The following is a 27682-nucleotide window of genomic DNA, read 5'->3' on the forward strand; positions in this document are numbered from 1 at the left end:
TGTTAAAGTGTAGTCTGCAGTCTCCAGAATGTCCAGGGTTCTCTCTGAGAATTTAGGATGAAATAGCCTTGGAGAGCCGGAAGGAGGGGGCACTGCCAGAGCAAGCAGCACAGGCTGGGATTTGCTGAGGCACTTGACCCAACGCTCTCCAGGTGCCAGCGTGGGCCAGATAAGGGGTGGCACGTTGGTGGGCATGCTTTAAGAAGGCAGGGCAATCTTTGAAAGGAAACTTGGTGTCCCTTCAACATCTTCCTGGTTACTGACTTGGAGGCCTTTCTAATCCAGCTGCAATTATTCTAATTTTTAAATTTTTAATTTAAAATTTCTATTTTTATTTTAGTTTTTTGAGACAGAGTCTCACATTGTCACCCCAGCTAGACTGCAGTGGCACCATCATGGTTGACTGTAGCCTCTACCTCCCTGGCTCAAATGATCCTCCCGTCTCAGCCTCCGGAGTAGCTGGAACTACAGGCACATGACACTATGCCTGGCTAATTTTTTTTTTTCTGGTATTTTAGTAAAGATGGGGTTTCACCATGTTGGCCAGGATGGTCTCGATCTCCTGACCTTGTGATCCGCCTGCCTCAGCCTCCCAAAGCGCTGGAATTACAGGCATGAGCCCCCGCACCTGGCCACCTAGCTAATTTTTTAAATTTTTTTGTAGAGATGTGGTCTCACTGTGTTGCCCAGGCTGGTCTTGCGCTCCTGAGCTCAACAGATCTGCCCATCTAGACTTCCCAAAGTGCAGGGATTACAGGCTTGAGCCACTGTGCTCCGCCCCATTTTATATCTATCTATCTATGTATCTATGTATCTATGTATCTATGTATCTATCTATCTATCATCTATCTATCTATCTATTTTGAGACAGAGTTTTGCTCTTGTTATCCAGGCTGAAGTGCAATGGCACAATCTCGGCTCACTGCAACCTCCGCCTCCTGGGTTTAGGCAATTCTCCTGCCTCAGCCTCCTGAGTAGCTGGGATTACAGGCACGCGCCACCATGCCCAGCTAATTTTTTGTATTTTTAGTAGAGACAGGGTTTCACCATGTTCACCAGGATGGTCTTGATCTCTTGACCTCGTGATCCACCTGCCTCGGCCTCCCAAAGTGCTGGGATTACAGGCTTGAGCCACCGCGCCTGGCCTAATTTATTTTTTAAAAGATGTATTATACATATTTTAGGAGTATGTATGATATATTGATAGATGTATCCATTGTGTACTGATCAAGTCTGTGTAATAGTGAAATTGATCACTTTCAAACATTTATCTTCGGGGAGCATTACAGTTCTTCTTTAATAGCTATTTTGAAATACACATAAATTCTTAACAATAATTTCCCTACTGTACCATCCAATACAAGAATGTATTCCGTCTATTTTTGTACCATTAACCCACATCTTGGCATCCTCCTCCTACATCCTTCCCTTTCTAGCTCCTGGTAAGTACCAGTCCACTCTACCTCCATGAAAACTACCTGTTTAGATCCCATATATAAGTAAGAGCATGTGATATTTGTCTATCTGTGCCTCGTGTTTTTTGCTTAATAAAACCTCCAGTTCCGTCCATGTTGCTACACATGACAGGATTTCGTTCTCTTTTATGGCTGAATAATATTCCATTGCATTCATATACCACAGTTTCTTTATCCATTCATTCATCGATGGACACTTAGGTTGATTCTGTATCTTGGCTATTGGGAATGGTGCTGCAGTAAACATGAGGGTGCAGATATCTCTTTGATATGCTGATTGCTTTTCTTTCGCATAAGTACTCATTCAGCTGCAGTTTGAACAGGAGTTGTCCACATTTCACATTCTCTTTCTTGCTGTGTGAATTAGAGGGAGACAGAGGCACAGCAAGCCCACAGAGTCAGGGGCTACCTTCCTTTCTGCCCCTTCTCTGCCTCTAGCCTATGAATTAAATGCTTTGGCTTAGAGCAGAGAACTGGGTGCCATCACCCTGACTGAGGCTGAGAAAGATGATAAGGCTTCCCCAGGGTCATAGAGCTATATACAGTCCAGCCAGCAAGTGTGTCAAGCCCCATCTTCCTTGTCTAGAAAAGGGGAAGTTTACAAGAATTCACTGAGTCGTGGAGTTTAGTAAGATCCAGAGTGGGCCAGGTACAGTGGCTTGTGTCTGTCATCCCAGCACTTTGGGAGGCCAAAGCAGGAAGATCACTTGAGTCCAGGAGTTCGAGGCCAGCCTGGGCAAGATGATGAAACCCTGTCTCTACAAAAAAAAAATTACCAGACGGACGTGCTGGCACATGCCTCTAGTCCCAGCTACTCGGGAGGCTCTGGTGGGAGGATTGTTTCAGCCTGGGAGGTTGAGGCTGCAGTGAGCCAAGTAATAGAGCAAGACCCTGTCTCAAAAAAAAATTTAAAAAGATGGGGTGTGGGACATCATTTGGGAAGCCCCATGAGACAAGGTGAGGGGCTTCAGGTGGTGGATGATGACACTTTCCCTCCCTCCCTCCCTCAACAGGGCTGGCCTACTGCAGACATCTGTCCACCGTGAGGACCCACCTGTCAGCCCTGGTCAATCACAGGATCGTGTCTCGGAACTTGCCCTGCGATGCTGGACAGGGGCTGACAGCCGGGATCTGGGAGCAGCACCTTCAGGATAGCACAGTAAGGCTCAGCAGCAGCACCTGCAGGATCGTACAGTAAGGCTCAGCTGGGCTTGCTCTGCAGTGATGCAGAGGCTGCAGGGGGCCATCTTATTACCTGAGAAATAAGCCCACCTGCTTGTAGGGACTCTAGCTGATGTGCTTGGATTCTGCATATGCAAATTGGAGTTCTCCTTTTCTCGAGAGTTCTAAGACCTACAACTCACTTCTGTCCATGAGTGTGGAGATTGAATGGGAGGTTAAACATGCTGACCTAGACGGAGTAGAGAACAAATTGGTCTGTAAGCATTTATCATTAAGCATCATCTGGGCCGGGCGCGGTGGCTCATGCCTGTAATCCCAGCACTTTTGGGAGGCTGAGGCGGGCGAATCACTTGAGGCCAGGAGTTCAAGAACAGCCTTGCTAACATGGTGAAACCCTGCCTCTACAAAAATACAAAAATTAGCTTGCCATTGTGGTTGAGTACACCTAAGAGTAAAGTAAAATAGGCTTTTAATATTGGAATGTGACGAGATGAGACGGAACAGGCCCTGGGGCCCTTCAGGGCAGCCTTCTAACACCATCGCCACTTCCCATAATGCATGTGCAGTTAGAACCTGCTGGCCACACAGCTCAACTAATTGTAACCACAAAACCTTTGCCTGAAAATGAAATTTTAAAAAGCAGACAAACTCAACTCCACAATACATCACATACCTGTTAAAGTCATCCTAGTGTGTACAAAAGATATTAGTGTATAAAGTAGTAGCTACAATTGTTCATTTTGGATTAATTTGCTTTAGAGAAATTTTCTTAAGAGCTAAGATTAATAATTGCAACATAATATTTTCTTTTCTTTCTTTTTTTTTTTTTTTAAAACAGAGTCTTGCTCTGTGGCCAAGCTGGAGTGCAGTGGCATGATCTCGGCTCACTGCAGCCGCTGTCTCCTGGGTTCAAGTGATTCTCCTGTCTCAGCCTCCTGAGTAGCGGAGACTGCAGGCACACGCCACCACACCCAGCTAATTTTTTGTATTTTAGTAGATAGAGATGGGGTTTCACCATGTGGGCCAGGCTGGTCTCCAACTGCCGACCTCAGGTCATTCACCTGCCTTGGCCTCCCAAAGTTCTGGAATTACATGGGTGAGCCACCGCACCTGACCAATAATATTTTCAAATAAGCATAAGACCAAAAATGGGCTGAAAATCAATTAAAATATTAATGCATTATAGCCTGCCCTTTTTCTTTTTACAAAAATGGGCTCATACTACATATGTTTTACCACTTATTTTTTTTTCACTTAATGATACACATTGAGCACTTTTTTTTTTGAGACGGAGTTTTGCTCTTGTTACCCAGGCTGGAGTGCAATGGTGTGATCTCGGCTCACTGCAACCTCCGCCTCCTGGGTTCAGGCAATTCTCCTGCCTCAGCCTCCCGAGTAGCTGGGATTACAGGCACGCGCCACCACGCCCAGCTAATTTTTTGTATTTTTAGTAGAGACGGGGTTTCACCATGTTGACCAGGATGGTCTCGATCTCTTGACCTCATGATCCACCCACCTCGGTCTCCCAAAGTGCTGGGATTACAGGCTTGAGCCACTGCGCCAGGCCCATTGAGCATTTTTTATGTGGGTCGCCATAGACGCACCCCTCGATCTTTTACAGCTCTGTGTTGCGAACTTGTGTAGGGATGCGTGTTTGCCCATTGCTGGGCAGTTGGAAAATGGCCTGGGTTTGGCTTTTTCATATGATGCCAGGACCAGTAACCAAGTACCTATGACTTTGCTTATTCAGGCCAGGGTGTCTGAGGGCTAGGTCTGAGAAACAGGACTGCTGGGTCACGGAGGTAGACCACAATGGTACAGTTAGGGTGTTGCCAGGGTGTTGAGGGCTAGGTCCGAGAAACAGGACTGCTGGGTCACGGAGGTAGACCACAATGGTACAGTTAGGGTTTTGCCAGTCAGTATTGTAGGACAGGTGCACAGGAGTTGAGGAATATTGGTGAGAAGATAGCTCAGGGCGGCCGGGCGTGGTGGTTCATGCCTGTGATCCCAGCACTTTGGGAGGCCAAGGCGGGTGGATCACCTGAGGTCAGGAGTTTGAGACCAGCCTGGCCAACATAGTGAAATTCCGTCTCTACTAAAAATGCAAAAATTAATTGTGTGTGGTGTCAGGTGCTGGTAGTCCCAGCTACTCAGGGGGCTGAGGCAGGAGAATCGCTTGAACCCGGGAGGCAGAGGTTGTAGTGAGCCGAGATTGCACCACTGCACTCCAGCCTGGGTGACTGAGTGACTCTGTCTCAAAAAAAAAAAAAAAAAAAAAAGATGGTATCTCAGGGTGGCTGGGTGCAGTGGCTCATGCCTTTAATCTCAGTACTTTGGGAGGCCAAGGCAGGCCAATCACTGGAGGTCAGGAGTTTAAGACCAGACTGGCCAACATAGTAAAACCCCATCTCTACTAAAACTACCCCTGGTTTTCTGTTGACCAAACTCTTTACTCCTCCCCACCTACCACAGAGTTACGAGGAGCAGGAGCTGCTGCGCCTCATCTACTATGGGGGCATCCAGCCTGAGATCCGCAAGGCTGTGTGGCCCTTCCTCCTGGGCCACTACCAGTTCGGGATGACGGAAACAGAAAGGAAAGAGGTTGGTTACCCGCCATGGGCACTGGGCTCTTTGGCAACAAAAGGAGCAGAAAGTGTGGGATTGGGGAGCTCTGGTTTCATGCTGGACCAAGGAGGGGCAGGAGATACAGGGGAGATGGAAACCTGAAGGCGGCTCTATCTGGTAGAAACACAACAAAAGCCACATGGGGAATTCTTACATTTTAAAATTTTGGATTAAGTGTAGATTCATATGCAGTTGTAAGAGATTAATGCAGAGAAATCTCATGCATCTTTTACCCAATTTTTTTTCTGTTGGTAACACCTTGCAAAACGTTGAGGCAGTAAGATATCAGAACCAGAGTATTGACATTGATAATATAACAATGTCAATGTAAGATTGACATTGTAACAGAGGTCCCAGGTGGCCATCACCTAGTAGTATACTCATCTTCATCAGACTTTCCCAGTTTTACTTGTTCTCTGTAGTGTGTGTGTGTGTGTGCGTGTGCGTGCATGTGTGTGTGTATGCGTTTTCTTTACAGTTTTCTCACATGTGTAGATCTGTGTCCATCACCACGGCCAACATACAGAACATTTTTAATGCTATAAGGACCTCCACGTTGTCTTACAGAGCCAGACTCACCTCCCCCATACCCACACCCTGGTCCTAATCTCTGGCAATCACTAATAATATGTACTTCATTTCTACAATTCTGTCATTTCAAGAATGTTGTAAAATGGTGTGTAACATTTTGGATTGATTTTTTTCACTCAGCGTAAATCCTCATCCAAGCTGTTGAGAGTATCGAGAGTTGATTCCTTTTGATGGCTGGGTAGTATTCCATGATATGGATGTAGCAAAGTGTAACTTTCACCTGTTGGTAGACAGCTGAGTTTTTTCTAGTTTTTTGACTGTTACTAATCAAACTGTAATGAATATTTGTGTACAGTTTTTACACGAGTATAAATGGTCATTTTTCTGGGATAAATGATGAAGAATGTAATTGTTGGGTCATATAGTAGTTGCATGTTCAGTTTTATATGAAACTTACAAACTTTCACAATAGCACATGCCTTTAGTCCCAGCTGTGGGAGGCTGGAGCAAGAGATTCACTTGAGCTCAGGAGTTCAAGTTCAGCCTGGGCAACATCTGGAGACCCTGTCTCTAAGGGGTAAAACAGAAAGTGCCACACTTTTGCAGTGGCTGTACCATTTTATATGTCCACCAGCAAAATGGGAGTGCTTCATACTTCCATCTTCACCAGACTTTTGTCTTGTCACTATTTTTAATTTCATCCACCTGACACGTGTAAATGATATTTCATTGTTTTTTGTTTTTTGTTTTCCGAGACGGAGTTTCGCTCGTTACCCAGGCTGGAGTGCAATGGTGTGATCTCGGCTCACCGCAACCTCCACCTCCTGGGTTCAGGCAATTCTCCTGCCTCAGCCTCCTGAGTAGCTGGGATTACAGGCACGCGCCACCATGCCCAGCTAATTTTTTGTATTTTTAGTAGAGATGGGGTTTCACCATGTTGACCAGGATGGTCTCGACCTCTTGACCTTGTGATCCACCCGCCTCGGCCTCCCAAAGTGCTGGGATTACAGGCGTGAGCCACCACGCCTGGCCCCAAATTTCATTGTTTTTATTTGCATTTTCCAAATGGCTAGTGAAGTTTAAGGTCTTTTCGTGTGTTTATTTGCCATTGTGTATCTTCTCTGGTGAAAAGTCTGCTGACGTCTTTTGTCCACCTTCTAACTGGATTTTTTTCCTGTATAGTTAGAGTCCTTTATATACTCTGACAACAGTCCTTTGTTAGGATATGGGATTTGCACATATTTTCTGCTAGTCTGTAACTTCTCATCTTGTAACAAGCAGGATCTTTTGCAAAACAATTTTTTAAATTTTTAATGAAACGCAGTTTATCAATTTTTCCTCTTCTGAATTGTGCCTTTGGTGTCAAGTCTAAGAAAATTTTGCCTAGCCCTAGGTCTGGATCTCCTACGATTTACCCTTATCCTAAAAGTTGTCTATTTTACATTTGACGTACAATCTTCTGAGTTCTTTTCTTTTTTTAATATGGTGTGTCATTCAGGTCAAAGTTCATGTTTTGCTTATGAGTGTTCAATTGCTTTGGCGTCATTGATTGAAAAGTTTCCTTCCTCCACTGAATTGCTTTTGCACTGTTAAAGCAGTTGGGAATACATGTGTCGGTCTGTTTCTGGGTTCTCTCTTCTGTTCTGGTGATTGATGAGTCTGGCCTTCTGCCAGTACCACTCTGTCTTGGTAATTGTAGCACATGTATAATTTTAAATGTCTTCATAGTCACGTTTTAAAAGTAAAAAGAAATATACGCAATTCATATTTCTGAACTTTTTACTTTGACATATAAATGGTCCCCAACTTCCAATTGTTGGTCTTACAATTTTTTGACTTCACAATGGCTTTATTGGGGTATTAAATGTATTTTTTGTTTTTGAGATGGATTCTCGCTCTGTTGCCCAGTGGAGTGCAGTGTTGTGATCTTGGCTCACTGTAGCTTCCGTCTCCTGGGTTCAAGCAGTCTCCCGCCTCCCCTCAAGTACCTGGGATTACAGATGCCCACTACCACGCCCGGCTAATTTATATATTTTTAGTAGAGATGGGGTTTCACCATGTTGGCCAGGCAGCTCTCAAACTCCTGACCTCAGGTGATCCACCACCTCAGCCTCCCAAAGTGCTGGGATTATAGGTGTGAGCCACCGCCCCTGGCCTTAAATGCATTTTTGACTTAAGATATCTTCAATTTAGGATGCATTTATTGGGACATAACCCCATCATAAGTCGAGAAGCATTGGTAATTATAAGTTCACAGGAAGCTGCAAAAAGTAACAGAGGTCCCAGGTGCGCATCACCCAGCTTTCCCCAGCGGTAACAGTTTATGTAACTGAAGTACACTGTCAGAATCAGAGCACAATACAACTAGCTAGACTACAGGCCTTACTAGGATTTCAGCAGATTTTGCATCTGCTGGTGTATGTTTTTATGTGTGTGTAGTTACATGACATTTCATCAAGATGAGATTCATTTGAGTATTTTATTTAACCAGATATATCCAATATATTATCCCTCTGTTGACACCTCGAGGCCCCTCTGTTGACACCTCAGGTGACATTGCATCTCCCCTGGCAGGTGGACGAGCAGATGCATGCCTGCTACGCACAGACCATGGCCGAGTGGCTGGGCTGCGAGGCGATCGTGCGGCAGAGGGAGCGGGAGTCCCATGCGGCCGCCCTGGCCAAATGCTCATCCGGGGCCAGCCTGGACAGCCACCTGCACCGGATGATGCACAGGGACTCAACCATCAGCAACGAGGTGATGGGCAGCTGGCCTCGGGGAGCCGGGGGCTGGGGTCTGCTTCATTGGGCTGTTCTAAGAGTGGTAAAGGCTGGGGACCTGGGGCCTGGTGACAGTCTCACCCCTGACTTTTTCTTTAAGACGGGGGTGACTTTGGAATCAGACCTGAGTTCAAACTCTAGTCCCACCATTTTACGGTTCTGGGGTGTCCTACCAGTACCTTTTCTTCTGGGCCTAGTTTTCTGCATCTGTAAAATGGGAATAACCAGGTGTAGAGGAGGTTTGTGTATAGACCGGACAAGACAATGTGTATAAAGTGCCCAGCACACTGCCTAACTCTCTCTGGTCCAGCAAATGCTTGTTGAGTATCTACTATGTGCAGGTACTATTGGGAACATCCTGGGATATCAGGAATGTTCCAGTGACCCAGACAGACTTGTCTGACCTCCCAGAACCTCAAGTTTAACAGCCCAAAGTAGGAGCTCGGAAAAAAGTTAATTCGTGGCCTGGCACAGTGGCTCACACCTGTAATCCCAGCACTTTGAGAGGCCGAGGCAGGTGGATCACCCGAGGCCAGGAGTGTGAGACCAGACTGCCCAACACGGTGAAACCCTGTCTCTACTAAAAATATAAAAATTAGCCAAGTGCCTGTAATCCCAGCTACTTGGGAGGCTGAGGCAAGAGAATCACTTGAACCCAGGAAGTGGAGGTTGCAGTGAGCTGAGATTGCGCCACTGCACTCCAGCCTGGGCAATAAGAGCCAAACTCCAGCTCAAAAAAAAAAGTTAATTCTCTTCACCAGTGATTGTATCAGTCATCAGTTGCCACAGTAACAGTGAGTAACAACCAACCACCAAAAATCAATGTGGGTCAGCTGGGAAGTTCTGTTCTTAACTGGGCTGCGTGAGGCTTATTCTGGCACTAGCTGCTTGTAACTGGTCAACTGTAAATGCCAATTGATTGGGCTCTCTTATTTGTCTGGGGTGACTCAGCTGTGCTCCATGTGCCTCACTGCCCGGCAGGTTAACCCAGCCATGCTCTCATAGTGAAAGCAGATGCCATAGAGAGAAAGCGACCACGAGGTGGTCGGGGGCGCGGGGTGGGGGGTGCACATTAAGCCTCTGCTGAGTCAAGTTTGCTAACATCCCATTGACAAAAGCAAGCCACATGGCCAAGTCTAGTGTCAGAGTAGGCACAGACTATGAGGTTATAGGGCAGAACCATGTATACAGGGATCAGGTAAAAAAAAAAAAAAATGGAGCCATGAATAGAACCAGTCACTCTGTGAGTTGAACTAAAATATTGGCCAGAAGTCTCAATTACAGAGCAGTTAAAGGTGGGGTGCTCTAGTTGCAGAGGTGAGAGGTGGGATCCCAGAGGTCAAAGTGGTCTCTGAGGAGGTTCCAGGAAGCAGAGAGTGGTCCTCCCTTTCATTTTACAGCTAGGAAGCTGATACTGTGAGAGAGGACTTGTGCAAGTTAGGGATAGAGATGAAACTAGACTTCCTGGCTCCCAGCCCCGCCGTCCTTCTGCTCTGGGCAGGGTGCAACCTCACCCTCCCTCCCTCCTGCTCCTTTTCAGTCCTCTCAGAGCTACAGTTCGGGCCACCAGAACATCCGCCTACACAGTGACTCCAGCAGCAGCACACAGGTGACCTTGCGGAGTCCCCGCCTCCTCCCATCCATGTCTCTCCCTTCCGCCTGGGGTCATGGGGATTGGGTGTCCATCATCTGCAGGTCACTTTTTGCTTGATTTGTTTTAGCTTTTTGTATTGGCATTAAACATCTTTTTTTTTTTTTTTAGTAATGAAAGGAATGTATAGGTCTGTCACCCTGTAAAACACTAAACATTGCAGAGAAAGTCGAGCCTGCTTTGATCATCCTTAATCTCTGCCTGCCCTCCCTTGAAATAACACCACTGTCGTCAGTTTGCAGTGTTTCTTTCAAAACCTTCTGTATGACTGTACAGACACAGAAATATGTAGATAATATATAGCAATGTTTGGCAAATTTTTTAAAAATGTGGACATAAATGCCATCCTATATGTTGTTCCAGCCTGGGCAACAGAGCGAGACTCCATCTGAAATAAATAAATACACATATACATACATAAAGATAAAATTATGTACAAATGGTAAAAGTCTATATGATGAAAAGTTACGGTCTCCCCTTATTTTGATTCCCTATTACCCTTCCTCAGAGTAAACTGCAGGTAGGGCGTGGTGGCTCATGCCTGTAATCTCAGCACTTTGGGAGGCCTAGGTGGGCAGATCACTTGAGGTCGGGAGTTTGAGACCAGCCTGGTTAATGTGGTGGACCCCCATCTCTACTGAAAATTCAAAAATTAGCTGGGCATGGTGGTGGATGCCTGTAATTCCAGCTACTTGGGAAGATGAGGCAGGAGAATCGCTTAAACCTGGGAGGTGGTGGTTGCAGTGAGCTGAGATCGTGCCACTGCACTCTAACCTGAGTGACTCAGTCAGACTCCATCTCAAAACAAAACAAAACAAAACAGAGTCAACTGCAGTATTTTCTTATTTCTTTCTAGATTATTCTATGCATACACAAGCACATGGGTCACTTTTGTATTGTCGTTTGAGATGGCGTCTCACTCCCATCATGCAGGCTGGAGTGCTGTGACACAGTCTCAGCTCACTGAAGCCTTGAGTCCCTGGGCTCAGGTGATTCTTCCACCTCAGCCCCCCAAGTAGCTGAGGTGTACACCACCACACCAAAATACCACACTAATTTTTTTGGTATTTTTTGCAGAGACCGGATTTCACCACATTGCCCAGGCTGGTATCGAACTCCTGGCCTCAAGCAGTCTGCCTCCCTCAGCCTCCCAAAGTGCTGGGATTGCAGACATGAGCCACCATGCACAGCCTAGATCACTTTCTTATTTGTCACACATGGGAGCATATCTTACACCTTGTTTTGCCTCACTCTTTTCACTGGCTGTGTGATATTCCACTGCATGCTTGAGCCGTATTTAAGCCGATCACCTGTTGTTGGATATTTAGGTTGCTGCTGTAAGTAGTGCTGCCGTGGACATGTTGGTCCATCTGTTTTTGTGCACCTTGTCCTCAGGTGTTTGAGTCTGTGGATGAGGTGGAGCAGGTGGAGGCTGAAGGCAGATTGGAGGAGAAACAGTCCAAGATCCCCAATGGGAACCTAGTGAACGGCACTTGTTCCCCAGACTCGGGTCATCCTTCTTCGCATAACTTCTCTTCGGGCTTCTCAGAGCACTCAGAGCCCAGTCTGAGCACAGAAGACAGTGTCCTGGACGCCCAGCGGAACACCCCCCCAGTGCTGCGACCTGGGGATGGCAGTGTGGATGACAGACAGAGCAGCGAGGCCACCACATCCCAGGATGAGGCCCCCCGGGAGGAGCTGGCCGTGCAGGACAGCCTGGAGAGCGACCTCCTGGCCAACGAGAGCATGGACGAGTTCATGTCCATCACGGGGAGCATGGATGTGGCCCTGCCTGAAAAGGACAGTGTCGTGATGGAGAGCTGGAGGGGCAGTGAGGCAGAGAAACGTGGCCAGGCGGACAGCGAGGACAACCTCTCGGAGGAGCCTGAGATGGAGAGTCTCTTCCCTGCCCTGGCTTCTCTGGCTGTGACTACTTCTGCCAACGAGGTGTCCCCCGTGTCTTCCAGCGGCGTCACCTACTCTGTAAGTCACCAGAACCCTCCATTCCATTTCCTTCTTTCTAGCTGCAGGAGGGACGGATGTACTACAAGCCGGTTATCCAGAATGACCCAGGAGTCAGACCTCTGCTTCCTTGCATTTCTTTTTCCATTGTGGAGCATTCACTGTAGAAATCCATTTGGGAGAGAAGAGAATATAGTATTTTTAAAAGGCGGGCTTTGCTGTCAACAATGCTGGGCTCAAATCCCACCTTCAGCAGGTCACTTTATGCTTCTGAGCCTCAGCTGTCCTATATGTCTCTTACTTCCTTTTCTGAGTGGTTTTAGAATGAATGAGTAAAGTCTGGCGTGCCTGCTGCATAGTAAGCACTTAGTCAGCAGCAGCCCAGTTCCTTGTAAATACTCAAATTTGCTTTCTTACCAGAAAGACTAAGCCAAAGGATGTCATTTGAAAGGAAGGATTGTATTCATTTATTTTTTAAAAGAACTTGTTATTTCTTTCAAAGATAGGCAAGCCCATCCAGGGTCAAACACTTAGAAAAGGCTGAATATAAAACCCAGAAGATACCTGCTCCATCGCACCCCATTTAACCCTCCCCAGAAGCAATTACATTTACTTACTCTGCCCACATTACCTGGTGTTGACCCCATGTCTCTGACACACTGGCATTGCTGCTTCTTGAAAATTTTTTTGTTTCGGTTTTAGACTTTTTCTAGTGGCTCCCACTATGAAAGAGGATGATGGCCGGGCACGGTGGCTCACGCCTGTAATCCCATCACTTTGGGAGGCCAAGGTGGGCGGATCATGAGGTCAACAGATCGAGACCATCCTGGTCAACATGGTGAAACCCCGTCTCTGGTATAAATACAAAAAACTTAGCCAGGCATGGTGGCACGCACCTGTGGTCCCAGCTACTCAGGAGGCTGAGGTGGAAGAATCGCTTGAACCCAGGAGGCGGAGGTTGCAGTGAGCCGAGATTGTGCCACTGCACTCCAGCCTGGCGACAGAGCAAGACTCCGTCTCAAAAGAAAAAGGATGGTTTAGTTCCCATTTCCTCCCAACCCCCAGCTCTCACCACATGTGACCCCTTCCCATTCCTATCCTTCTAATATAGTTATGTAATGATTTAAATGTATATAGTGTTATCATATTTTATGCATATACTGTAAATGTCAGTGCTTGCATTTTATTTATTTATTTATTTAGAAACGGCGTCTTGGTCTGTTGCCAGGCTGGAGTGCAGTGGTGGGATCTCAGCTCACTGCAACCTCTGCCTCCCAGATTCAAGCAATTCTCCGGCCTCAGCTTCCCAAGTAGCTGGGATTGCAAGTGCATGCCACCATACCCAGCTAATTTTTTGTATTTTTAGTAGAGACAGGGTTTCACCGTGTCGGCCAGGATGGTCTTGATCTGTTGACCTCATGATTTGCCTTCCTCAGCCTCCCAAAGTGCTAGGATTATAGGCGTGAGCCACCGCGCCCAGCCACTTGCATTATTTTAACAATATAGTACATAAGCCGTGCAGTAAACTGTTCTAATTTTTGTCTTTCCTGCAAAAAAAAACAGAATCGTTTTTCCAGATGCGTTTTTATTTTCCCGTTTGCTTTTTCTTAGTTTGCTGCATATTTAAAATCAATTCACCCCCAGAAGTCTTTACCATTTTCCTAAATCTCTTTTCAAACATTCAGACTCATCAGGTTTTCTGTTTGTTCTGTGTGTTTAAGGAGTTCTCTCCAAAAAACTCCTGAGGCCCTGCGCGCCACTGCACTGGTGTCGTCATTCACCGTCTTCCTCCATCCTTGTCTCGAGCTGCCTTTTGTATCGCTCATGTTTTCCTTTCTCTTAGACTCCTCTTTGGTTTAGTTGAACCACATGCCTCAGTGGCATCCACATTTTTGCTTTTCATTTCTCTTCTACTGTAGGCCTCTAGTCTGGGATAATTGCATTTTTGTATGAAGTTCCTTTAGAATTTCCTTGAGCAGAGTCTCTCATTTGTATTTATCATGAGTTGTATGCATTTCGCCCTCATTCTTGAAAGAGTTCCACTGAATATGCAACTCGAGATTGCGGGGATATTTTCTCAGGACTTCGAAGATACTGTTCCACTTTCTTCCAAGTTCCATTGTTGCTGTTGAGAAGTCAGATGTCCAATTGTCATTCCTTTAAAGATAATCTTTTGTTCTTGGCAACTTTTTTTATTTTTTGAGACAAGGCCTTACTCTGTTGCCCAGGCTGGGGTGCAGTGGCACGATCTCAGCTCACTGGCAACTTCTATCTCCCAGATTCAGGCAGTTCTCCTGCCTCAGCCTCCCAAGTAGCTGGGATGACAGGTGTGTGCCGCCACACTCAGCTAATTTTTGTATTTTTAGTACTGGTAGTATTTTGCCATGTTGGTGAGACTGGTCTCAAACTCCAGACCTCAGGAGATCTGCCTGCCTCAGCTTCCCAAAGTGCTGGGATTACAGACATTAACCACTGTTCCTGACCCCTTTGGCTACTTTTAAGATTTTTTTTTTTTTGGTCTTGTGTGCAATTATGTGTCTAAGTATGGGTTTCTTTTCCTTAAATGCTTCTTATTTTCTTGCCGTATCATCGAGCCATTTCAAAACTAAGGTTATTGTTCAAGGCAGCCAGGCCAGTGCATTAGCAGAATTTGACCTCTGTTCCGTTATTCCATTCCCCTTGTCTGGTGTTCAGCAGGGAGAGTTTCATTTCCAGCTATAGTAGTAACTCTCTCAGGGAGAATTTTCATACTGCAAATTAAAAGACCCTCTGGCTGGGCGCAGTGGTTCACGCCTGTAATCCCAACACTTTGGGAGGCCGAGGTGGGCAGGTCATGAGGTCAAGAGATCGAGACCATCCTGGCTGACATGGTGAAACCCCATCTCTACTAAAATACAAAAATTAGCTGGGCGTGGTGGCACACGCCTGTAGTCCTAGCTACTTGGGAGGCTGAGGCAGGAGAATCGCTTGAACCCAGGAGGTGGATGTAGAGATTGCGCCACTGCATTCCAGCCTGGTGGCACTGTGAGACTCTGTCTCAAAAAAAAAGAAACAAAAACCAAAAAACCACCCTCTCAGAAAACAAACCAACAAAATCAAACATCTAACTAGTCCAGGTGGGAGATGTATTTCTAGTGACAACAGGAGAAGGTTAGGAGGAGGAAATAGGATTGCTGCCTCCCTGTGGGGAGTCAGATGTAATTTCTCATTTCTTCCCCTCATCCCCCGCCCTGGTGGCCTATAGCCAGAGCTGCTGGACCTGTACACGGTGAACCTGCACCGCATCGAGAAGGATGTTCAGAGGTGCGACCGCAACTACTGGTACTTCACGCCCGCCAACTTGGAGAAGCTGCGTAACATCATGTGCAGGTGGCTGGTGGGAGCGAGGGGATCTCGGGGATGGGATGGGGGGGTGGGGGAGATGGGGACACAGGGGGCTCACCTAGAAGTTATTTCAGCTTCTGAAGTTGGCATCATTCTCACCTAGAATCTTATTTTAGCCCACAATGAAAATTTAATAACAATAAAAATATAGGACATTTATTAAGCACTTACTGTATACCAGCCACTGTCCTGAGTCCTATACTATCATCACTCACTTATTCCTCAACCCTTCTAGGTGAGTATTAACCCCTTTTATAGGGGACGTTGTGGAGGCTCCAGGAAGAGCCTCACTGCTGAGTGGGCATTGGGCAATGGCTGAGCGGGAACTCAGCTGCGACTCTCTGGCTCTCGAATCTGTTCTTTTTCTTTTTTTTTCTTTAAGCCAAGATCTAAGATGGCTTATTACTGTTCACTAAAAAGATATTATTCCTGTAATCCCAGCATTTTGGGAGGCTGACGTGGGAGGATCACTTGAGGCCATTTGAGTTCCTCACAGACTTCAAAAAAGTAGAGACCGGCTTGGGCAACATAGTGAGACTGTATCACTACAAAATATTTTTTTTTCTAAAAAAAACTCAACATTTAGCTGGACATAGTGGCATGCACCTGTAGTCCTAGATACTTGGGAGGTGGAGGCAGGAGGATAGCTGGAGCCCAGAGTCAGAGGGTTGCAATGAGCTATGATTGTACCATTGTACAGTCGCACCACTGTACTCCAGCCTGGGTGACAGAGTGAGACCCCATCTCTAAAACATTAATGAAAAATTATTGTTGATATTTCTAAACATGTAAAAGTAACACACACTTGTTAAAAATCTAAATCACGGCCAGAGTGATGGCTCACACCTATAATCCCAGCACTTTGGGAGGCCGAGGCGGGCGGATCACCTGAGGTCAGGAGTTTGAGACCAGCCTGACCAATATGGTGAAACCCCGTCTCTAGTAAAAATACAAAAATTAGCTGGACATGGTGTCACGCACCATGTAATCCCAGCTATTCAGGAGGCTGAGTCAGGGGAATTGCTTGAACCGAGGAGGTGGAGGTTGCAGTAAGCTGCAATCATGGCATTGCACTCCAGCCTGGGAGACAGAGTGAGACTCTGTCTTAAAAAAATAAAAATAAAAAATCTAAATCAGTCACAATTCTAATTCCTGCACTTTGGGAGGCCAAGACAGGAAGATCGCTTGAGGTCAGCAGTTTGAGACCAGCCTGGGCAACAGAACAAGACCCCATTTCTACAAAAGTTTTAATAAATTAGCCAGGCATGATGGTGTGTGCCTGTAGTCCCAGCTACCTTGGGAGGCTGAGGCGGCAGGGTGGCTTGAGCCTGGGAGGTTGAGGCTGCAATGAACTGTGATCACACCACTGCACTCCAGCCTGGGCAGTCGAAGAAATTAGAAGTTCATAAGATAGAAAGAGAAACTTCTCCTTGAATCTCTGCCCATCAGTGCCACTTACCCAGAATTAATGACTCCTAACAATTTAGTAATATCTAATGGATTGTATATTGTATAATATAATATGAATGTACTTTTTTTTTGAGACAGTCTTGTTCTGTCGCCAGGCACCAGGCTGGAGTGCAGTAGCGCGATCTTGGCTCACTGCAACCTCTGCCTCCCATATTCAAGCAATTCACCTGCCTCAGCCTCCCGAGTAGCTGGGACTACAGGCACATGCCACCATGCCTAGCTAATTTTTGTATTTTTTGGTAGAGACAGGGTTTCACCATGTTGGCCAGGGTGTTTTCGATCTCTTGACCTCATAATCCACCCGCCTTGGCCTCCCAAAGTGCTGGGATTACAGGCATGAGCCACTGTGCCCGGCCTACTTTTTTTTTTTTTTTTTTTTTTAATGGAGACGGAGTCTTGCTCTGTCACCCGGGCTGGAGTACAGTGGTGCTATCTTGGCTCATTGCAACCTCTGCCTCCTGGGTTCTAGCAGTTCTCCTATCTCAGCCTCCCTAGCAGCTGGTATTACAGCCACATGCTGCCACACCCAGCTAATTTTTTGTGTTTTAGTAGAGAGGGGGTTTCACCATGTTGCCCAGGCTGGTCTTAAACTTCTGAGCTCAGGCAGTCGGCCCGCCTCAGCATCCCAAAGTGCTAGGATTACTAGCACGAGCCATCGTACCTGGCCTGAATGTAGCCTAACTTTTAAATGTTTTAAACTGTGATATAGACTGATAAGTGTTATATCATTTTAATGTAACACTTAAAAAGGGCTAGGAAGAAGTAAAAATGAACTGACTTCTCCCTGGTTAAGGCATAAGGAGAAATCCTGGAAGACTTCACAGAGGTGGTGACCTTTTGAGGTGGATTTTGACAAAGTTAAGAAAACTAACGAAACCATAGGCCAGGCACAGTGGCTCATGCCTGTAATTATAGCACTTTGGGAAACTAAGGTCAGGAGTTCAAGACCAGCCTGGCCAACATGGTGAAACCCTGTCTCTACTAAAAATACAAAAATTAGCCAGACATGGTGACACACACCTGTAATCCCTGCTACTTGGGAGGTTGAGGCAGGAGATTCACTTGAACCCGGGAGGTGGAGGTTCCAGTGGGCCAAGATAGTGCCATTGCACTCCAGCCTGGGCAACAAGAGTGAAACTCTGTCTCAACAAAACAAAACAAAAAAAAAGAAAAAGAAAACTAAATAAACCGTTTAGCATAGAGGCTAAGATCATATATCCTTGCGTAAGGCCTCCTAGGTTCAAATACTGCGTCTGCCACTTATTATTAGGTGTATGATTTGGGGCATGTCATTTGTCTGTCTATGCTTCAGTCCCTCATCTGTGAAATGGGATAATAATGGTCCATATTTAACATGACTAGTTTGAAAATAGTGGGTTGAGTATACAGTAAGGGCTCAGTAAATATAAGCTGTTATTAGCAAGGGGAAGATTGGAATTCCTGACAAAGGGAGCTGTAGGGGAAAGGTACAGAGACATACATCTGGGATTTATTTATACAAAGTGAATATGTCAACGTAGCTGGAGAGGAAGACAGTGAGAAGTGATGTTCGAGGATGTGAAGATGGGTTGGGAGGAGGTTGTTACTCCTTGTACCCCCAGGAAAGGAGTCTGGGTAACATCCCCGCAGACAGCAGGGTGCTTGTGCAAGTTCTGAGCCTAAAGAGGCCTCCTTGAGTTACCCTGTGACTACACATAGGGTATTTGAAGAGAGAGACTGGGGATAGGGATGCAGGCAGGAGGCCGAGGAATTGGGGACTGAAGGGGCAGGAGTGGAAAGGGGAGTGGGTTGGAGAGGCTGCCATCATTGGCCCCTTGTGTCTCTTCTAGTTACATCTGGCAGCACATTGAGATTGGCTATGTCCAAGGCATGTGTGATCTTCTGGCTCCACTGCTGGTCATTCTGGATGACGGTGAGTATGTCCTTACTGCCTCAGGGCTGGGGGTGTGTTTCCTTTCCACTGCGTGGCAGATGGGTTAACCTCACTTTGTGACTCCATGGACTGTGGCTCCAGCCAGGTGCTCTGAAGGCCTGTCTGGTGAACCCATCAAGATCCCAGTGAAATAAAAAGTCCTTTTGTTCCGTGGTGCCCCATACTCAACACCCAGACAGGCCTTCGCTAGCCACTGATTGTATGAACCTGAATGAGAACAAACAGCAAACCCAGACGGCTTCACCGGTGAATTCGATGAAGCATTTAAAGAAGAATCAATGTCAGTTCTTCACGAACTCTTCAAAAAAGTAGAAAAGGAGGGAACCCTTCTTAACTCATTCTATAAAGCCGGACCTCATATGAGGACTGGGTGTCTCACTAGCACCCAGACACCAACACCAGACAAAGACATAACAAGAAAACTACAGACCAATGTCCTTCATGAATGCAAATGCAGGCATTCTCAACAAAATACCAGTAAACTTAAGCCTCCAAGATTTAAAACATATTATATGCCATGACCAAGTAGGGTTTATCTCCAGAATGCAAGGGTGATTTGACATGCAAAAATCAATCAATTTAATTCACCGCATTACCAAAATAAAGAGAAAAACCCACACAATCATCTTAATTGGCATAAAAAAACAAAACAAAATGCAACACCCTTTCATTATAAAAACATTCGGGCAGGGCGCGGTGGCTCACGCCTGTAATGCCAGCACTTTGGGAGGCCGAGGCGGGTGGATCACGAGGTCAGGAAATCGAGACCATCCTGGTCAACAAGGTGAAACCAGTCTCTACTAAAAATACAAAAAAATTAGCTGGGCATGGTGGCGCGTGCCTGTAATTCCAGCTACTCAGGAGGCTGAGGCAGGAGAATTGCCTGAACCCAAGAGGTGGAGGTCGCGGTGAGCCGAGATTGCGCCATTGCACTCCAGCCTGGGTAACAAGAGCGAAACTCCATCTCAAAAAAAAAAAAAAAAAAAATCAATGAACTAGGTATAGAAGGGAGAAGGGAAGTAAACGTGATAGAGGGCAAATATCATCAGGCTCAATGGTGAAAAACGGACACTTCCTAAGAGCAGAAACAAGACAAGTGTGTCTACTTTTGCCCCCTTAGGTTCAAGCCAGGGCAATTAAGAGAGAAGGAGAAGTCAGAGTAATTCAGATTGGAAAGAAAGTAACACTATTTCTGTTCACAGACCATATGATTTTGCATATAGATCTTAAGTAATAAAAAAAAATTAGAAGTGATGAACAAGTTTGTCAAAGTGGCATCTGCTTCTGGTGAGGTCCTCAGAAAACTTCCAGTCACGGTGGACAGTGAAAGGGAGCCAGCATGTCACATGGCGAGAGAGGGAGCAAGAGAGAGAGGGAAGAAGTGCCAGGCTCTTTTAAACAACCAGATCTCCTGTGAACACCATAGAGTGAGAATTCACTCGTTACTGCGAGGACAGCAGCAAGCCATTCATGAGGCAAACACTTTCCACGAGCTGCACCTCCAACATTGGAGGTCATATTTCAACATCAGAATCGGAGGGGACAGACATCTAAGCCGTATCACTTGGGCAGCAGGGTAGCTGACTTTTCTGTGCTGCTTTCTCAGAGGCCCTTGCCTTCAGCTGCTTCACGGAACTCATGAAGAGGATGAACCAGAACTTCCCCCACGGAGGTGCCATGGACACGCACTTTGCAAACATGAGGTCGTTGATCCAGGTATGACTCAGTGTCCAGTTCTGCTTTGGACATTTTGGGGAAACAGTAAAGTTAAGTGGCTTCAGACTGAACTATTTACAGCCAACAGACTCTCACTCTGTTGCCAGGCTAGAGTACAGTGGCACAGTCTCAGCTCACTGCAACCTCTACCTCCCAGGTTCAAGCTGTTCTCCTGCCTCAGCCTCCCGAGTAGCTGGGATAACAGGCACATACCACCATGCCCAGCTAATTTTTGTATTTTTAGTAGAGATGAGGTTTCACCATGTTGGCCAGGATGGTCTCAATCTCCTGACCTTGTGATCCACCCACCTCAGCCTCTCAAAGTGCTGAAATTGCAGGTATGACCCGCCGCACCTGGCCTCTTCTATATATATATACATACATTAAAAAAAAAAAAAAAATATATATATATATATATGTATATATATATATTTGGCTCATTTGGATTGTGAAATGCCTATTCATATGCTTTGCCGATTTTATATGTACATTTTTTCCATCATTAGTGTCATTTTTTTAGATACTTTTCTTTTCGTACATTCTTTTTCAAACATGCTTTTTCTCCTCACTGAATAGCATATCCGATAGCTGGAGGTGTTCTTCCACCATCTGTTTTCTTACAACGGTTTTGTTAAAATACAATTTAGATAAGTAAAATTCACCATTTTGAAGTGTATGATTGAGTGGCTTTTAGGATATTCACAGAGTTATGCAACCATCACCAATTTGAGAACATTTTCATTACCCCAGAAGGAAACTCTTCACCCACTATCAGCCACTCCCCGTCCCCTCTGTCTCCCCAGCCCCTGAAAACCCAATCAGCTACTTACTGTTTCTGTGGATTTGCTGTTTCTAAACATTTCATATAAACTGAATCATATAATAAGTGGCCTTTTGTGACTGGCCTCTTTGACCTAGCATATTGATGTCAAGGTTCACCATGTGTGAATGATGCATTGTAGCATATATCAAAACCTAGTTCGAGGCTGGGTGCCGTGGCTCACGCCTGTAATCCCAGCACTTTGGGAGGCCAAGGCAGGTGGATCACCTGAGGTCAGGAGTTCAAGACCAGCCTGGCCAACATGGTGAAACCTTGTCTCTACTAAAATTACAAAAATTAGCCGGGCATGGTGGCAGGCACCTGTAATCCCAGCTACTTAGGAGGCTGAGACGTGAGAATCACTTGAATCCGAGAGGCTGAGGTTGCAGTGAGATGAGATTGTGCCACTGCACTCCAGCCTGGGCGATAGAGCAAGACTCAGTCTCAAAAACGAGCAAACTTAGTTTGTTTTTATTGCCAGATAATATTAAATTAGATTGTATGGGTGTGCCACTTTTTATTTATTTATTTATTTAAACAACAACGACATGCAAGTTGTTTCCCAGTTGTTGGCTATTAGGAGTAATGCTGTTCCACACATTCATTCATGTACAGATTTTTATGTGGATATGTTTTTGTTTTGTTTTTCTAGACAAGGTCTTACTCTGTCACCCTGGCTGAAGCCAGTGATGTAATCACTGTTCATTGCAGCCTTGAGCTCCTGGGTTCAAGTGATACTCCCTCTTTAGCCTCCTGAGTAGCTTGGACTACATGACCGTGCCACCATGCCAGGCTAATTAAAAAAAATTTTTTTTGTAGAGATAGGGTCTTGCTATGTTGCCCAGGCTGGTCTCAAACTCCTGGCCTCAAGTGATCCTCTTGCCTTGGCCTCCCAAAATGCTAAGCCACCACATTCTTCTTGGGGATACACCTAAGAGTGGAATTGCTGCATCATATGGAAATTCTGTGTTTAAGTTTCTGAGTTTCTGCCAAACTGTTTTCCACAGCAGGCACACCATTTTACATTCTCAGGAGCGGTGTATGGGGGTTCCAGTTTCTCTGCATCCTTGCTAACACTTGTTATTGTCTGTCATTTTGAATTTTAACTATCCTAGTTAGTGTGAATTGGTATCTTGTTGTGTGTTTTTTTTTCTTTTTTTGAGACGGAGTCTTGCTCTATTGCCCAGGCTGGAGTGCAGTGGCGCGGTCTTGGCTCACTGCAACCTTTGCCTCTCAGGTTCAAGCAATTCTCCTGTCTCAGCCTCCTGAGTAGCTGGGATTACAGGTGCCCACCACCACTCCCAGCTAATTTTTGTGTTTTTAATAGAGACGGGGTTTCACCATGTTGGCCAGGCTGGTCTTGAACTCGTGACCTTGTGATCCGCTTGCCTGTGCTTCCAAATTGCTGGGATTACAGGTGTGAGCCACCAGGCCCGTCCTTGTTGTGGTTTTGATTTGCATTTTCCTAAGGACTAAGGATGTTGAGCATCTTTCCTGTGCTTCTTGGCCATTTGTGAATCTTTGAAGAAATGTAGGATCCAGCCCTACAGGGTCATGAGGTGTCCCCTATAGCTGTGCCGAGGCACTGGATCCGAGAAGTAAAGAGACAAGACACCAGATGACTGGATAAGCGCAGCTGGGCTAGGGGTCAACGCCACTTGTAAGCAGACAGGCGAGGCCCCAAGCATCCAAGCACATCTGTATTTATTAGATATAGGTCAGGAGGAAGGATAGTGAGTGAGGTCATCTTAAGATAGTGATAGGGTGAAGACAGTTATGTAAGCGATAAGCAAAGGGCCCACCTCCATTAGGTCATTGAGGCAAGGAGGTGGGCAGTGTGCGGTAAGGAGGGTGCAGTGTGCAACATGTCTTATCTAGGGGCAGGCAACTTCTAAGGATTTCTATTGAGGAGTCTTCCAAGGGTTTCCGTGGGAGGAGTCTTCCAAGGGTTTCCGTGGGGGGAGTCTTCCAAGGGTTTCTTCTAAGGATTTCTATGGGAGGAGTCTTCTAAGGATTTCTGTGGGAGGAGTCTTCTAAGGATTTCTGTGGGAGGAGTCTTCTAAGGATTTCTATGGGAGGAGTCTTCTAAGGATTTCTATGGGAGGAGTCTTTGAGACAGCATAGTTGCAAGTGAGCTGACAGGGTATACGGCCACTTGGGCGCGATTACAACGGAGGGGTTTTAAGCCCTCGGATGTTTGCGGGATTGCCAGCCTGAGGCCAGCCTTCCACAAGAACTGGACACAAGATACTACAACTCCCTTGCAGGAGGAGGGACTCTTGCTCCAAGCCTGCCATACAGCGGGTAGCTTTATACTGAACACTGCCACCTGGGCTGGCCTGCCTTTCAGGCATGGGCACCACCACCTGGGCCATTGATTCTTGTCCCGATATGGCTTTTTCCCTAGTGCATGCTCTGTGCCATGTCTGCTCTAGATACTCCTCTGACTACAAACTAAAATATGATTATATATATAAAAGGAAATAAATGAGCAGTAAGTTCTTCAGGCACTAATTGTGCCGGGGGTCTGCTTAGCTTTCCTTCCTCAGTGCCCAGGAAGGGGGTTACCCACAGAGAAATGACTATTCAGATCCTTTCCCATTTTTGAAACTACACCTGGCTCTTTTTTTTTTTTAAGTGAAGTCTCACTCTGTTGCCCAGGCTGAAGTGTAGTGGCATGATCTTGGCTCTCTGCAGTCTCCACCTCCTGGGTTCAAGCACTTCTGCCTCAGCCTCCTGAGTATCTGGGATTACAGGTGCATGCCACCACACCCTGCTAATTTTTTGTTTTTTTTGAGATGGAGTTTCACTCTTGTTACCCAGGCTGGAGTGCAATGGCGCAATCTCAGCTCACCGAAACCTGTCTCCTGGGTTCAGGCAATTCTCCTGCCTCAGCCTCCTGAGTAGCTGGGATTACAGGCACGTGCCACGATGCCCAGCTAATTTTTTGTATTTTTAGCAGAGATGGGGTTTCACCATGTTGACCAGGGTGGTCTCGATCTCTTGACCTCGTGATCCACCTGCCTCGGCCTCCCAAAGTGCTGGGATTACAGGCGTGAGCCACTGCGCCCGGCCTACTTTTTTATATTTTTGGTAGAGATGGGGTTTCATCATGTTGGCCAGGCTGGTCTCAAACTCTGGACCTTGCGGTCCACCTGCCTCAGCCTCCCAAAGTTCTGGGACTACAGGCATGAGCCACCGTGCCTGGCCTACTGCACCTGGCTGGTAAGGGCTATGTGGAGTCTGGTGTGCCAATGTACCACCATTTATTCGGCTGTCTCCTCTGCTCCAACCTTTTCCCCAGAGGCTGATGCTGCCTTTCCTTCCTTGACAGATCCTGGACTCAGAGTTGTTCGAGTTGATGCATCAGAACGGGGACTACACTCACTTCTACTTCTGCTACCGCTGGTTCCTGCTGGATTTCAAGCGAGGTACAGACTTTAAACTGGGGACCTGTCTCCAGACTCTTGGTAGCAGAACTTTCAGGGGGAAGGATCCCGTGGAGATGAGGTTGAGGGGTTTGCAGCAGAGGCAGCAGAGGAGAGAAGCACACATTACGGAGTGTAGACTGTTGCTTTGCCTGCCTTATCCTGCACTGGCACTCTGCAGCAGGTGCTGTTAAGATCTTCATCTTACCAGTGAGGAAACCGAGGCTGAGAAGGGTTAACTTCAGAGTTAGGGTGAGTACAGCCAGGATCTGAACCCACCTCTTCCATTCGTATCAGAGCCCAAGAACTCTAAAGCCCATGAGGCAGGGTTTATTTCATGCATGTTTCCAACATGACTTAAAAGTGATATATAACACAGTACCTTGTTGCTATTGTTCAGATTTGGGGTGATGTTAGTAATTATAATAATATCTGACATGGGCCAGACTCAGTGTGGCTCACGCCTGTAATCCCAGCACTTTGGGAAGCGAAGGCCAGAGGATCATGAGGTCAGAAGATCAAGACCATCCTGGCTAACACAGTGAAACCCTGTCTCTACTAAAAATACAAAAAATTAGCCAGGTGTGGCAGCACACACCTGTAGTCCCAGCTACTCAGGAGGCTGAGGCAGGAGAATCACTTGAACTTGGGAGGCAGAGGTTGCAGTGAGCTGAGATGGCACCACTGCACTTCAGCCCAGGCAACAGAGACTCGTCTCAAAAAAAAAAGGCCAGGCGCTGTGGCTCATGCTTGTAAGCCCAGCACTTTGGGAGGCCGAGGCAGGCGAATCACGAGGTTAGGAGTTTGACACCGGCCTGGCTAATATGGTGAAACCCCATCTCTACCAAAAATACAAAAATCTTAGTGTAGTAACAGGTGCCTGTAGTCCCAGCTACTCAGGAGGCTGAAGCAGGAGAATGGCTTGAACCCAAAAGGCAGAGCCTGCAGGGAGCTGAGATTGAGCCACTGCATTCCTGCTTAGGCGACAGAATGAGACTGTCTCCAAAAAAAAAAAAACTCTGACATGTATGGTGTTTTAGTGCCATGCACTGTGCTGAGTCATTTATATGTATTATCTCTTTAGTCTTTTTCTACTATCAGCTTCACCCCACTTATAGATGAGGAAGAGAGGCTCATGGAGAAGTAGAACCCCAGGGTCCCCTTGCCAGCAAGTGATGTTGGAAGGATTCACACCAAGTTTATCGGACATAGGAAGGCTTGCTTTTAACCATCACTCTGTTCTATCTCTTCACTAGGCTCAGAAACCACAGCAGCCTCTGCCAATGTGTAGGGGAAAGGAGAGAGGCCCCCAGGGGTACTAATGGAGATTGGGGTGCAGGGATAGCAGGTGTTGCTGGTTGAAGGGGCAGGGAAAGGACAGATCCGTATAATTCAAACCTGCACACGCCTGGTTCCTCCACTCACAGAATGTCAGAGCCAGAAGGAACTTAGCCCTCACCTGGTTCACACAGCCCATCCTACAGATGGGGAAAACTGAGGTTTCTGGTGGTCAAATGACAGAGTCCAGGTCTCCTGCCTTTTGACCTGAGTTCTGTCCACTGCACCAGGTCAGAGGCATAAGGCAAAACTTGCCCGGGATTTTCCCAGAGGGGCTTCCCAAGGGAGGGCCACGCTGTGAGCCCCGTCGCCAGTTCTCTCCCCACGCGCGTCGGTATCTTGGCAGAACTCGTCTATGATGATGTCTTCCTGGTCTGGGAGACCATCTGGGCAGCCAAACACGTCTCCTCTGCACACTACGTCCTGTTCATCGCGCTGGCTCTGGTGGAAGTCTACCGCGACATCATTTTGGAGAACAACATGGATTTCACAGACATCATCAAATTCTTTAACGGTACCCACGTGACTGTGGCCTCATGAGAGGGGTGCAGGCTTCTGCAGGCCCCTTCTGGGGGTCTCAGGAGGCATGAGAATGGGCTGAGATGGATGTATGGTAAAGGGAATAAAGAGGGCTCTGCCCACTTCTTATGGCTGTTCCCAGAAAAACAAGTTGACATCTTGCTGAGGGTGCATTTTTCTCAGGGGTCTGGCAGAGGGAGCATGGGTGTTGCAATCAGCTCAGGGGCAAAGCCTGGTTCTACTGCTGACCAGCTGTGTCCATGGATAGGTCACTTCCCCCTGGGTAAACATCTGCTTCCTCATCTGTGAAATGGGGCAGCAGTGTCTGCTTTGGAGGGTTGACGTGCACAGGAAAAGCAGGCCCAGGACAGCAATTGAAGTAACACAAAAAAGACACAGCCTTTGAAATCAGACAGATGTGAATTCTGATCCAGGCTCTTGGGAGCTGTGTGACTTTGTCCAAGTAACTTCACGTCTCTAGGCCTCGGATTCTTCAGGAATAAAATGGTACTAACGCTCCCTCACTCACAGGGAGGCCCAGAGGATTACATGAGAAAGCGCGGTTAAATCCCAGCATGCGGTACCTGCTGACCTGAGGGAACTAATAATTGAAAGTTATTGCCACTGTTATCACGATTTATTATTATTTTTTTTAATGAAAGAAAGTTCTGGAAAAAATACCAATTGTGACCTCACTTTTAAAACATTAGTAGGGTTTCCACTTTAAACTTTTTTTGGAAGTTAATTCTGCATTTTAGTTGTCTACTGAAATTGTAGATTTAGAACTGTTTTAGATTTAAGATAGCAGAGAGAATGCATCATACCTCAGTCTAGCTCTGCCTACTGTTAGCATTTTACGTGATCCAGG

The 27682-nt window shown here is 46.5% G+C and overlaps 1 protein-coding gene across 6 annotated transcripts in view; it reads left to right on the forward strand.

The window, feature by feature from the left end:
- The window catches only part of SGSM1 (small G protein signaling modulator 1), a 95352-nt gene that overhangs the window by 62594 nt on the left and 5076 nt on the right, over positions 1-27682 (forward strand). For 2 of the 6 annotated variants that reach the window (XR_013521886.1, XR_013521884.1), the window contains 10 exons: positions 2489-2634; positions 5130-5258; positions 8388-8570; positions 10134-10202; positions 11640-12227; positions 15451-15575; positions 18890-18972; positions 20600-20709; positions 24864-24960; positions 26526-26809. Coding sequence is in view for 3 of the 6 variants with exons in the window: in XM_054239658.2 (XP_054095633.2) it covers positions 2489-2634; positions 5130-5258; positions 8388-8570; positions 10134-10202; positions 11640-12227; positions 15451-15575; positions 18890-18972; positions 20600-20709; positions 20817-21047; positions 24864-24960; positions 26642-26809 (1929 nt within the window). In the remaining 3 variants the exon portion in view is untranslated. Of the gene's footprint in view, positions 1-2488; positions 2635-5129; positions 5259-8387; positions 8571-10133; positions 10203-11639; positions 12228-15450; positions 15576-18889; positions 18973-20599; positions 20710-20816; positions 21048-24863; positions 24961-26525; positions 26810-27682 lie in introns of all 6 variants that reach the window. The other 4 variants (XM_078336604.1, XM_009008203.5, XR_013521883.1 and 1 more) reach the window with 3 other exon arrangements.

The sequence above is a fragment of the Callithrix jacchus genome, chromosome 1 (assembly GCF_049354715.1).
Source record: "Callithrix jacchus isolate 240 chromosome 1, calJac240_pri, whole genome shotgun sequence".
Taxonomy (NCBI): Eukaryota; Metazoa; Chordata; class Mammalia; order Primates; family Cebidae; genus Callithrix; species Callithrix jacchus.